Below are 14,054 nucleotides of genomic sequence, written 5' to 3'. Positions count from 1 at the left end.
CTCTCTGCCTGCCTTTCTGCCTGCTTGTGATCTCTGTCTGTCAAATAAATAAATAAAATCTTTTTTAAAAATTTTAAAAGGAACAGGGAAGTGAAAGTATCAAATATAAAGGAGGGACTGGGAAGAAAAAAATAGTTTTAGACAAAATACAAAATGTTTAATCACCACAAGTATTTTGTACTGCCACAAGAGCATTTCATCCTGCATTCAATCCTGTAAGACCAGAGGTAAGCAAATTTTTTCTATAAAGGGACAGAGAGGAAATAATTCAAACTATGTGGGCCACATACAGCCTCTATCACATATTATTCTCTTTTCTCCCTCACATATCTTAAAAAATGTAAAAAGAAAAAAAATGCTCTTAGTTGTAAACTGTACAGAAACAAACTATGGACTAGAAATGGACCGCAGGTTGTGGTTAGCAATACTTTTCACACAGAAAATAACAAATGCTTCAACATGTGGCTATGAGATTGGACTACTTTAGTTTTTGTTTCCCTTATGGAGATATTTCTTGCCCACCGATGATTCTCCGTTATTCTCTTACCAAGGGGGAATTCTCTGTTTACTTTCCAGTTCCCTCTAGAGAAGAAGCCCTTATTCTTCACCTTTATTCTTCCCTTTCCTTTCATTTCCCCAGACAGACAACAATCGGGTCTTTCCATAAGACATTTCTTTCCCATACACTCCAGTTTCATGGTTTGCTTTCTCTTGTTCACTCTTCATAGAAGCATTTTTTTTCCTTCTCATGATAACACATATTTTATTGATATATTTTAAACAGCACAATTTATTTTAAATTATTGTAGGGGCACCTGGATGGCTCAGGTAGTGTCTGACTTTTGATTTCTTCTCAGAATAAAGAGAAAAGCCTGGCATTGGACTCTGAGCTGAGCATGGAGCCTGCTTAAGATGTTCTCTCTCCCTCTCCCTCCCCACCACTTGTGTGCTATTTCTTTTCCTAACATAATTAATTAATTAGCTAATTAATTAATTGCATAACATATTCTCACATGACTACTGTAATTGATTTTTTAATTAGTGTTTCTCAACAGCTTAAGACATGCTGGAAATAATTCTCTTACTGTTTCTTGATTTAGATATTGTTTTCAGAAACTTTTTTAATATACTCAGCCTGGTCTCGGACTTATTTGCAGTATAGTCTACAAACATGAGAAGGCAGCATCTATAAAACTATTATTAGCTTCAAACAGAATTGCTGGGAATTATATATATATATATTTTTTTTTAAGATTTTTAAAATTAATTAATTAAGAAAGAAAGAAAGAAAGAGAGAGAATGCAGGTAAGGGGAGGGGCAGAGAGAGAGAGAAAGCCAGATTTCAAGCAGATTCCAAGAGCCCAAAGCAGGGCTCCATCTCAGATCATGACCTGAGCTGAAATAATTGTTGAGTGCTTAATGTGTTGACTGAGACAACCAGGCGCCCTGTGAATTATACATTTTATCAGACTATTCACTCCTTCTGACTTTCCTCCACATATTCAGCCTGCTACCCACTCAATGTATTTGTCCAGTCCTTTTAAACAATTAATTAATTAATTAATTAATTTTTAAAAGTAATCTCTATACCCAACTTGGGGCTCAAACTCATGACTCCAAGATCAAGAGTCCCATGTTCTACTGGCTGAAACAGCCAGATACCCCATATTTGTCCAGTCCTAACTCAGTTATACCAGTTACACTTTTTCTTCTTTATTGGCAAGGATATTAATATTGATATTTTTGTACACACAATTCTTTTCCCCTTTGCTCATTAGTTATCTCCAATCTGAGTACTTCCAAAAAACATTTACTTTATGATTATGTAAAAGTTTCTTTTTTTTCCAGGTTCAGTATCATAACTGCTGGGTGACCTGAAGGAGACTATTCCTAATAACATAACAAATGATGTATCTGTTCTTATACTTCAGCAGTCGCTTAAGATCATGAGTTAATGTTTGTATATTATGTCTTTCTCCATCCTTTTAATTTTGACCTATTTGTGTTTTTTATTTAAAATATTTCTCTAGTGGGCAGCGTATATTTTGCTATTTATTTTCTTAATCAACCCAATGACCTTCCTTTGTAATTGATGCCATTGCCGATACGGTTCAAGTCTATCAACTGTTTATTTTCTATTTGTTCTACCTATACTATATTAACTTTTTCTTCTTTTTCTGTTTTAATTAGTTAATTACTTTTTAATGATACATTTTATTTCCTTTTCTGGCTTAATAGCTATATAAGCTATATATATAGCTATATAGTAGCTATATAATTTTGTTGTTATATTAGTGGTTGTTCGCAGTTTATAGCATTCACATTTATCTTAAAATATTCTAACCTAACTGCTCTTATGTTACTTCATGTCAGTTAGGAGACTTACAGCAATGTATTTTCATGTGCTCCCTCCTGGTCTTTGTTCTGTTGTTGGCATACATTACATGTTTTCTTCTGTTGTAGATCCCATGCTTTATTGTTACCATTTTTGTTTAAGGTGTGTCTTATTTTTTAAAATTTTTAAACAAAAAAAGAAATCATTCTACAATTACCTAGACAGATACAATTTCCAATTCTTTTCATTCCTTTGTATAGATACAAATTTACATTGGTTACTATTTTCCTTCTGTCTAAAGGGTTTTTTTTTTGTTTTGTTTTGTTTTTGCCATTTCTTAAAGTGTGGGTCTCCTAATGATGATTTTTGTTTTGCCTTTTTTTTTTGTTTTTTTGTTTCGGTTTGGTTTTTTTCTGCTTTTTTGTAGATGAAAATATCTTTATTTTACATTTGCTTTTGAAAATTTTTCACTGGGTATTAAATCTATTCTGGTATATTTTTTCCAGTATTTTAGGTGTTCTTCCACTGTTTTCTCACTTGCACTGTTTACAGTGAGAAATATTCTGTCATCTTTATCTTTGTTCTTCAGTAGATATTTTAATTTTTTATTCTGGCTTCTTTAAACCTCTGGTTTTAAGTAATTTGATTTTCATGTGCTATGTGTTTTCTTAATTTTTGCACTTTGAATTTATTGAACTTTGCTATAGAATGAATATCTGTGTGCTGTCAAAATACATAGGTTGAAACCTGATCCCCAAAGTGGTGGTATTTGGTGTTTCTACATTGGGGAAATAATTAAGACATTAGGGCAAGCCCTTATCAACGGAAGCAGTGCCCTTATAAAGGAGAACACACAGAACTCCATCACCCCTTCAGTTATGTGAAGACACAGTGCAAAGACAACTATCTACAAACCAGGAAACTAGCTCTCACTAGACATCGAAACTGAAGGCACCTTGATCTTAGACTTCTCAGCTTCCAGAATCATGAGAAATAAATTTATATAGTTTATATATCACTAAATCTATGGTATTTTTTAGAGCAACCCAAACAGATTAGGACAACTTTTTTGATCTGGAGTTTATAATGATCAAATTTATAGTATATTTTTGGTTCTTATTTTGTGAAAAAAAAATTTTTTTCTGTTCACCTTGCTCTTCTTTTCAAGGACTTCAATTGCCCTTCTACTGGGCTCTTTAAAGATTTCTCATAACTCACTAATACTCTATATTTTTAAAATACTTTTCCTTTTCTGTGTGTTTTATTTTGGATAGTTTCCATTTCTATGTCTTCAGATTCACTGATGATTTATTTCTGAAATGGTTAATCTGCTGCTAACCATATCCAAGGCAATTCTTATCTAACATGTTTTCATTTCCATGTAAAGAAGTTGAATTTGTGTCTTTCTTTTAAAAGTCTAGTGAACTTGGGGCACCTGAGTGTCTCAGTAAGTTAAAGCCTCTGCCTTCGGCTTGGGCGGTGGTCCAGGGTCCTGGGATCGGGTCCCGTATCCGGCCCTCTACTCAGCAGGTAGCCTGCTTCCTCCACTCTCTCTGCCTGCCTCTCTGCTACTTGTGATCTGTCTCTCTGTCAAATAATGAAATAAAATCTTAAAAAAAAAAGTCTAGTGAACTTTAGGAATATCTGGAATATAGTTACAACTTTTGCTTTAATACCCTTGTGTGTTAAATCTAACACCTATATCAGTTCCATGTTAATTTCAATGTATTGATTTTTTTTGTTTATTATGAATTGGATTTTCCTGCTTCTTTCCAAGCCTGGTAATTTTTTTTTTAAATTTTATATCACCTTTTTTTAAAGATTTTATTTATTTATTTGACAGACAGAGATCACAAGTAGACAGAGAGGTAGGCAGAGGGAGGAGGAGAAGCAGACTCCCTGCTGAGCAGAGAGCCCCATGTGGGGCTCGATCCCAGGATCCTGAGATCATGACCTGAGCCGAAGGCAGAGGCTTTAACCCACTCAGCCACCCAGGCACCCCAGCCTGGTAATTTTTTATTAGATGTCAGACACTGTTCATTTTATCTGGTTGAGCTATGCTCTGGCATGAAGTTAGAAACTTGTAAATAATTTGATCTTGCTTTTTAGAGTTGCTCATCAATATTAGATCAGATTTTAGCCTAGGTCTCATTATTCCCTGCTGTTGGGGAAAGATTCTTCTGGGTATTCTATCCCATATCCACAGAATTTACCAGGTTTTTCAGTCTAGCTCATAGGAACACACTCTCTCCTTATCCCTGTTTAAACACTAAGTACTGTCTTCTGTAGTCATCTCATTTGAATATAACAGATAGGTTTGATTAGATGCAGAAGAAGGGCCTTTCCTTACCTCTGCTGGTAGATATAATTCCCCAAAATATAAAGTAGTCATTTCCCTTATTAATATCTTAAGCAAAGAAATAAAATGTCTCTCTCTTTTTTTAATTAGATAAATACCTCAAAATGCTCTTACCTTTTGTTTTCCCAGACCTTATCATGTTAACATCATCACATTTGTTAGAATTGGATTCTGACTGATACTTCTTTTTTAATTTTCTCAAATTATACTTGCATTTAAGATATAGATTAGCATGTATTAAATTATAATTTATTTATTTTAAAACATTTATTTATTTGTCAGAGAGACAGAGAGAAAGAAAGAGAGCACAAGCTGGGGGAGCAGCAGATAGAGGAAGAAGCAGGCTCCCTGCTGAGTAAGGAGCTATGTAGGTCAGGATCCCAGGACCCTGGAGTCATAACCTGAGTCAAAGACAGACATTTAACCAACTGAGCCACCCACGTGTCCCTCAACCTACAATTTAACTTTTCTTCCTCAACATTAGAAAATAGCACTATTTTGTTGCTTTTATTTAGCGTTGCTATGAGAGAGGTGAAGAGGTTTATCTAATTTTTATTCCTCTGAATACTGCTTTAGCAGTGCCACTCAAAAGTGCTGGTCACTGAACTATATTATAGTTGGTCAGTGAACTATATTAACTGTTTCTTACAGGTTCTTTATGAGACAAATGCAGAACTAGAGTATTATAAACATTTTAGAGCAAATTGACAGAGTAATTTTAAGCATATTGATTCTAACAATAAGCTTATTACAGCTTGTAATTGTATCCATTTTTTTTATTGACTTTATTTTCCCAGTAATTTTTCCTGGAAAATTATCAGTCTGTGGTATATTAGATATAAAACAAGAAACAGCATTTATAACAATAACAATTACAAACAAAAAATTTTGTCTCTGCAATTAATAAACAGTGCTGGTCATGGAAACTCATGGAGCCTCAAGTCAAGAGGTCTCATAATCAGTGAACTTGAGGTCACACATCAGAACTGGCATTTTGGGGTTTATAGAGAATAGGCTATTGTCTTCACTGTGTAAGTTCTTCCACTAAGTCACTTAATATTGCTCATGTGGGGAATGCTCCATGGATTTAATGTTGAAGTAAGGATAGAGTGATCCAGTGAATCTTTCCTGGGTAAAGGAGAAGATGTGGGTACCTTGAATCATGTCATAGAAAGAAACATCTTTGTCTTCATAATCCAAAAAAATCACAATCTTTTGTGGATACTTTTCTATCTTGAGATCTTTTTTCAGGAAAAAGCCTTGAGGGCCATAGATGAGAGCCCTGCATTTACATCCTTTCTTTTCTAAGACTCTGAATTTCTTTTTTTGTAGATTGGTGGATAATCCACTCTTGCCTGTGAGCTTCTCATAAATGCCTAGGGTCCACTCATCAGTGTCCTTAATATCCACTTCCCAGTAATGTCTTCCTGAGGTAAAGCCTTGCTGATTTAGTGTGATAAGGTTGCAGTCTCCTCTCTTATCACTATGAGATAGATCCTGTGTTTCCTCTCTGAAGTTCTCTTTGCTCTCTGGGTCACAATTATTCTGATGGATTTCTTGATTTATCGTCACATTGGCTGTGGGAAAAGAAAAAGGAAGGGAAGGGCCAACATTACATATTTTAGAAGACCGTTGTGCAAGTGAAACCTTAGAGAAACAGGATCAAATAGTGAAAGAACACTTGCCCTCTGGATGTGTGTGTGTGCTGGGGAAGATGGAGCTATGAGGTGCTCTCACCATGGGTTCAATGCTACTTATCTCACCTTATCTTACCTATGCTATTATCAGTATCTTGGCAGAATGCAGGAGTGAGCTGTGACTTGCAGTGTTTACTTGACAATACTGTTCTTTCTTAATTATCTACAAACTAGAACTATGTTCTTTAATTAGTAATGGGCTCCATTCAGCTGACCTTTTTACAAAGAGCAGCTAAGTTACTCTCATCATTTTGAGTACTTTTTACTCAGTTGGGGATTTCCTTCATAACCAAGTGGACCTCCCTCCCCCCCACCATAGGTGAGAAACCATGCCAATATATAGGGGTGTAAATACAACCAGAGTACCTAATCCTAGCAGTAATTCTCAGTCCAGGCCAAAATTAATGATCTTGATGAACTTCCCTCTCTTTACCAGAGTAGTGGTTCATCTGTCTTTTCAAGTAGGAGATGGTGTTAGGAGGAAAAAATGGGGTATCAAAGGGCAGGTTGGAAAGGGGTCCAAAGATAAACAAAAAAGCCACTCACCAGGCTGGAACTTTTCCTTCCTCCAGTCTGAAAAAGAGCAATACAAACTGAGACTATGATGGAAACACAACCACAGAATGAAGAGGAGGGTCACACTTCCTTTCCTGGCTCATTGCTGTTTCTTCTCAGCTCTCTTTCCCTCCTCCTCTGAGCCCCTTGAACTCTCAGTATCCAGAAACTACAAGACAAAGGGTGTACTTCCTCTGTGGGGCTGCCTCAGATTAGAAATGATCCCCTCATTTGGCCCAGTGCTGAGGAAGTAAGTCTGGAGAACTCCTGGAGCATGATCTAGTGTTTTAGGCACCTATGCTTTTAAGACCTTTGTGGCACTCCTCATTGAGGATGAAAGTTATAAAGTGTCCTTTTATTTACTTTATTTTATTATTTTATTTCAGGGGTTTCCCAGGCTATGGCCACGTAAGAGTAGAGTTTAAGCTTTGGACCAAGGCTTTTAAACTGACCTTTTTAAATTTTAATGCTTGTAATCACATTTTTAATATTTTCCTCCAGAGATAGACTCTTCATGAGGAATAGAACTACATCTGCCTCTGCCTGGGGCCACTTCTCTTATGGCAGGTCTTGTGATTTTATTAAAGATTGGATATACTCTTAATGTCTTGGGGCACTGGGCAGATAAGAACTTATCCATAATTCTTGATGGTCTCTCACTTAGCTGCCCACTTTAAGAAGGGTAGCACTCTATATATAGAATTGATGAATACATGAGTCAAGAGGGACTTCTGCGATCTCTTCATCTTAGAGATAAGAAGGCTGAGTTCAAGAAAGCAAAAATAACTGAATTCCTCAGCTGTCATTGATAGAGGTGGAACAAAAACTTGTATGTCCTCATCCTTACTACACTTTTCTCTCTCCTCTAGAATCATGGGAACATTTTAAAGCAGCTCCTGAAGGAAAATCTTAGTAGAGGGGCACCTGCCTTTGGATCATATCATGATCTCAGGGTCTTGGGATTGAACTCTATGTAGGGAATCCCTGGTTAGTGGGATGTCTGCTTCTTCTCTCCCTCCCCCTTGCTCATCCTCTCTCTTTCTCTTTCTCTCTCACAAGTAAATAAATAAAATATTTGAAGAGAAAAGAAAGAAAAAATTAGAAAAGAAAAAAAAATAAAGAAAAGAGAAAGAAAGAAAAAAAAGAACAAAGAAAAGAAAAAAGAGAACACTCTTAGTAGAAACTGTTTATCTGACTTTAACCCTTGGGAGGAGCACCTTGACCCTGTCCTATCAAAATACTTATCAGGCTGTGTGTAGTTGCCTGGTTTTTAGCTTACTTCCCCCAGTGGATTTCAGGGTCAGAGACCATGGATTATGCCACCAACATCTAGCGCAATATCAGGCATACAAAAATTGCACAACTATATATTTAAGGAAATACCTAGCATGTTTTTGAGGTCTAACTCTGTATTACACATGAACATACATAGTCTTAAACATATGTAGTAGTACATGGACACAGATATTAGAAGATATAAAATAGCCAGTTCCCTCTACCACCAGATAAACAAATTTTTATGATGATATTAAAGTATTTTGAAAGACTGTTTTTCAAGCTTTTCAAACATAAATCTTGTTCCTGTGTATTGAACTTTATTTTGATTTTTTCACATAGGTAAAATAAATAAAATAATAATACCTTCTTCCCAAATATAAAATATGTTAACTGCTCTTTTGAACTTTATTTCCTGTATGGAAATGCTGCTATCATATAGGGTGTCCTTTATTCTTCCTAAATCCCACCAAAATTGCTCTGGTTTCTGTCTCTTCATTCTCTATAGTGGATGGGTTAAAAATTTGTGTTGAGTCCTACTCTAGCCACGTGGAATTCACCAGTCAATAGTTATTTTTTCTTTATACTTAGCTGACAAACGATTGAATATTTGACCTTCCAAATACAAGAAACACTGTAGATCAATACCAAATAATTCCTCACAACTTTCAGGTGTGTGTGTGTGTGTGTGTTTATGTCTCTACTTATTATACCTGGAATATTAAATGCACATGGCAAGACCTAATCCAGAAAGTAACTTACCAGGATACAGCCAGGCCTTCTTCCAATCTAAAACAGAAAAAATCCAGTTAATACAAGGCAAGACATCCAGAGCCTCACATTCTTCTCCCCGTCCCTTGTTTTTTTTTTTCACAAGTCATTATTAAATCTTTCAGTCTTAACCTCTGAAGAGAGGAAACTGAGAAAGTATTGGACATCAAAACATTGAGGGGTATGGGAAACCCAGTCTCTCACCTCTAAGGTATAGTGCCTTTCGCTGTTCTGAAAGAAACAACATTCAGTGAGAGACCTACAACAGATGTGGAAAGGGGAGCAAATTCTACACAGGGCATAAGAAGCAAGACTCACCAAGCTCTGCCTTGAGGTTCTCTGAAAGAAGAGATATAAAATCCATCAAATTGGGTTTTAGCTGCTCTTGATTTCATGGAGTAGCTGAATGGATTCAATGTGGCCCACCTTTAGGAGTCCCATAGCTAAGTAGGTGGGAAGGATTAGCAAACACACATGTGGACTCTAAATGATAAGTGCTAGGAAAAGTTACATGGGAAATGTTATAGGGTCACTGAGGAAGGAGTGCCCATGCTTTGTGGGAATTCAAGCTTTCTTAGGTGTTTCAAAAGCTAATTCTGGAAGGAAGAATAGGAGGAGAAGATGGGGAAAGACATTTGCACAAGTAGAAACAACACCACAGTTTGGGTACAGACCACTGCCCACAACTCTCCAAGTTTCCCCCATGGTTTCTTCTTTTCCATAAGACTCCAGCTTTATGGAATTTTGGTACTCCATGTTTTCCTTGAGGTCCCCTTTGACAACTTTTATTTCCCCACCCATCTTATAAAACCTGCACCCCCAGCTTCTCCATGAACCCTATTTGCCCTGGGGTCACAATACCTTTGGCCTTAAGTACTGTCTCCTTTTCATTTTTTATCTGATCTCTTTCACGAGATTCTCTTTGCTTTTTCTTTACTTCTCTTTCTTTGGCTTGATGTTTTCTCCAGCCAGTGTAGCTGATCCCAAGGAGAAAGAGCATCAGCACAGGGACTGTCCCAGCCAGGGCTGCCTTCCATGGGTCCATCCTGGGGAAGAAGGGCTCTGACACAGGCAAGTGAAGACATAGTGAGGACTAGCCTGGAGGCCATCCTGCCCTTTCTCCAAGGCTCCCTCAGCCCTCCTTCCTTCCTCCCTACCCTCACCACACACCCAACTCTGCTTTGGGGTTTGTGCTTCACTCACCAGGGAGGAAGATTGCTGATGCTTTCTCCTGTCCAGAGAGGGGATTCTGGACGGAACAGGTCACATTGCCCAGAGAGCTATCTGTGACCACAAGAGATGCTTCCACACAGAAAAGCCCATCTTCATCCTGGGTCTGAAACTCAGAGAGGGACTGTAGATTCACTCCCATCATGTCACTCCACTGCACCCTGGGTTTTGGGAACCAGCCATCTGCAGAGCACAACACTCGGATCCCACCATCCTCAGGTCCCATCATACGAACATGAGGTGCAGAGCCCAACCCTGAAGAGAAAAGGTATGTTTTTTTGTTTGTTTTTTTTTTATTTATTTTTTATTTATTTTCAGCATAACAGTAGTCTTTATTTTTGCACCACACCCAGTGCACCATGCAATCCGTGCCCTCTATAATACCCACCACCTGGTACCCCGACCTTCCCCCCACCTCCTGCCCCTTGAAAACCCTCAGATTGTTTTTCAGAGTCCATAGTGAGAGAAGGCATGTTTAAGGCCTGGAATCCTTGGGGCTCAGGAGTCCCTGAGGCTGAAGGCCAAAATGCCTTCACTAGACCAATAAGTAAACTGAAGCTCAGAGGTCAATAAACCTCTCACAGTGAATGTTAGGGCAACCTGTGATTCAGGTTTGAAATCAGCTTGATGCCTTTGCACTATACTGAGACTAAGAGAGCTTGGAGTCATTTCAAGGAGAGAGAAAAAAAGGTACAATTGAAGTTAGAAAAAGGAGTTTAAGCTTTTAAGTTTAAGCCTTGTCTTTCTCTACTGAATGGATAAAAACAAATATCTGAGGGTGTCAGTACCTGTCTGAATTAATACAGTCAATTAATTTTCTGGCGCCTTTTAGGATACAAAAACATATTCAGAAATATTGCCTTTTTTGATGTTTAAAAGTGAATAGAGCATATAGTCTTAGCATCATTGTATGCTTTAAGAAATTGACATTCTGCAAGGTAAATTAGCATATCAGTATATGGAAGATCATAAGAAATGCCAGGTTAGGAATCCAGACATCCTTTTTCTCTTTGTTTCACACCATGACACTGGGCCAGGTTAACATACCTATAACATGCAGCTGCACAATAGCCTCTTGGGAGCTCTGACCATCCATAAAATGACACCAGTACTGGCCATGATCAGAGGCACGAACATGTTGGATCAGCAGGGCTACACCTCCTTTGTTGATGGAGTCCCTCACGAACTCTGTCCTGCCACGGTATTCCAGCATTTGTTCCCCACCTTGTTCCTGTCCATTCTGGTACACAAACACAGCGGGGGAGAGTTGGTTTCGGTACCACCGAATGTGCATGTGGGCAGCACTCTGCTCAGGGGACAGCTGGCAGGGCAAAGTGGCATCTGCCCCTAGTAGAACCATGATGGGTTCATCTGGTCCCTTCACAGAAAACCTGGACGCTGCATGAAAACCAAAGACAGATTGGGGAAATGAGTGAGGGAGGATGAAACAAAAGACCCATATGCATTTCTTTCTTATTTGCATTGTTTTATATGTCTTAAAATATATATCTCATAATAACTTCTTCAACTATGTTCTCCAGAGGTAACAGCTACTGATAATTTGGCATTTGAAAGGACCGTTTTCTATACATTTACTAATAGTATTTATGTGTAAGTTATGTAAAAACATACAAAAAATAAATAAGAGATTTATTTAGAATTAAATGAGGCAAAGTAACTTATTAAGCAATTATCCCTTCTTTTGGCAGGAGAGGAGCAAAGTTACTTCTCTCCACACTCATCCCTTTCTCTCCCAACACACTACTCCTAAAAGGATAAGTAGCCATTTCTGATTAAAGATTTAGGTTCCTCTGTGTTGAGGGGTGAGGAAAAGGATTAACAGGTGTTTTATATCAAAGTGAAATGTAGAATTTATAAGGTTAGGTCGCTTTTTAATTTTTTAAAAATAACTCTGAATGCTTAGAATCATAAGGAATAGTTTTTCATAAAAAATATTTTCTTGAGAGGACTTAGAAGCCAGTGGTTCCAGGGCGTAAGAACAGGGCAGTCTTTATCAGAGAAGATGGTTGGATTCCTGGGTCAGAGAAAGAGGAGGCTGCAAGCCAAAAATGGGGACTTTGCTTAGCTTTGCTAATCTCCTTTGTCAAGTCACTTAAACCATCTGTTTGCAACTTACTTTAGTATAGAAATCAATAACTAAAAGGTGACTGATGCCCCCTGGGCTAAACTTGCACTGGCAGAGGCCAAAGATATTGTGGCTCTTTTTTTTTTTTTTTTTTTTTTTTTTTTTTTTTTTTTTTTAAAGATTTTATTTTTATTTATTTGAGAGAGAGAGACAGTGAGAGAGAATGAGCGAGGAGAAGGTCAGAGAGTGAAGCAGACTCCCCATGGAGCTGGGAGCCTGATGTGGGACTCGATCCCCGGACTCCAGGATCACGCCCTGAGCCGGAGGCAGTCGTTCAACCAACTGCGCCACCCAGGCGTCCCTATTGTGGCTCTTTTGAATGGTCAGAGATTAAGGGCCCAAAATGTAGTGACCCTGGAGTGGGAAGAATTCAAAAAAGGCATGGCTGTGAAGGGGCCCAGGAGTGTTGCATACAAATGGCAAGGCCACGTGGGCTTAAAGGAAAAATTCCATGGCCAGCCTGTCCCAGAGAACATGGATCAGGCAGTCTTGGGCAAGGAGAATGACACTGGCCATTAGGCTGGATGAAGGCTGTGGTGTCCCTTCTTTTCTATTTCTGTGTAAAACCCAGAGTACTCAACAGATACGTATTCTTAGTTAACTGATGATACATGGCTACTGGCTATACATGTTCTATGAGTCATTTAATTTAGGAAAGGGTATTTGACATTGCTTATATCTACAATGTTGTATAAAAGTTACTCTATTTCACATAAATGGAATCACTACATATCAATTTCTGAAATAAGAAACATCCAACCATTTTAGTACATATAATTTAGCTGTATTGTTTTTGACATTGCCTATACCATTGTGTTTAAGCTTTTCCTGTATCAGGGTAATATTTATATTGTTTCCAATTTATTATTACTATAAACAGTCCCACAATAAACATTTAGTACATTATACATACACACATGAGAGAGCTTTTCTTTATGATAAATTCTTGTGGAATTCCTGAGTCAACATGTGTAGAAATCAAACATTTTAGTACTCCCTGCCTAACTGACATCAAATTAAAGAGATTTTAATGAAAAATGTCATTATTGTAATCTCATAGCTGGTTTCTCTCCAAACCTTGAGTCTGAAAACTTTATCCTAAGAGCCTTTTCTATTTTATGAAAGAAGGACTCAAGTGCCAGAGGGGGGGAAAATGATTTGTCAAAGATCATAACCAGGGATTCCAAATTTGTTGTACTCATACTTAGGTTTTCTTGGCAATGTGAACATTATAAAGTATATTTTTACTGATATTGCTTCACTGAAATTAAGCAGGCTAAAATCACCCACAGTCAATAAAGATTTAGCTAAACATTACAGCTATAGTTTTATAAAATCTACCCAAAGTAGTAAGGGGTGTGTATCAGTCACATTCTTAGCCAGAAACTTCCAGTCTTCTGTTGGCACAAATACAGTTACAGTTCCCCCCAATATAACTGCCTTTGAGAGGAGGTACAATGACAACTGATGAATGATCAAGTTTTTTCATCATCTGAGAAGAGCCGTTAAAAACAAGTGAATATATAAAGAGAAGGAGAGAGAACACTGACCTGCTGAGCACCATGTAGACACCTGGAGAAGGAGGAGAAGGAGGAAGAAACCAGCAGGAGAAGAGTCTGCAGAAACCACCATCTTCAGAGCAGAAAGTGAAAGCACGAAATGTTCACTCTGACAAGGAAGTAGTCT

General features: G+C 37.7%; 1 protein-coding gene across 1 annotated transcript; it reads right to left on the bottom strand.

The window, feature by feature from the left end:
• Positions 1–5,411: 5,411 nt before the first annotated feature.
• LOC122899876 (butyrophilin-like protein 1) lies at positions 5,412–14,054 on the bottom strand. The gene is made up of 9 exons (XM_044238065.1): positions 13,919–14,054; positions 11,270–11,620; positions 10,196–10,477; positions 9,854–10,054; positions 9,311–9,331; positions 9,197–9,223; positions 8,984–9,010; positions 6,938–6,964; positions 5,412–6,271 (listed from the first exon to the last, which is right to left on the bottom strand). Exons 1-9 carry the CDS (start codon positions 13,998–14,000, stop codon positions 5,748–5,750), a joined length of 1,542 nt encoding a protein of 513 aa, XP_044094000.1. The 5' UTR covers positions 14,001–14,054; the 3' UTR covers positions 5,412–5,747.

Source organism: Neovison vison, chromosome 1, assembly GCF_020171115.1.
Source record: "Neovison vison isolate M4711 chromosome 1, ASM_NN_V1, whole genome shotgun sequence".
In the NCBI taxonomy this organism is placed as follows: Eukaryota; Metazoa; Chordata; class Mammalia; order Carnivora; family Mustelidae; genus Neogale; species Neogale vison.
Note: the sequence above shows the minus strand (reverse complement) of the source record. Positions and strands in the feature narration are given on the sequence as shown.

What these genes read in the sequence shown, in the direction of transcription:
- LOC122899876 (XM_044238065.1), bottom strand. Translation starts at nt 14,000, where the DNA reads ATGGTGGTTTCTGCAGACTCTTCTCCTGCTGGTTTCTTCCTCCTTCTC. An exon ending in GAACCTCAAGGCAGAGCTTG is followed by an intron (nt 9,224 to 9,310) that starts GTGAGTCTTGCT and finishes TGTTTCTTTCAG; the next exon opens with AACAGCGAAAGGCACTATAC. An exon ending in AAAGGCACTATACCTTAGAG is followed by an intron (nt 9,011 to 9,196) that starts GTGAGAGACTGG and finishes TTTCTGTTTTAG; the next exon opens with ATTGGAAGAAGGCCTGGCTG.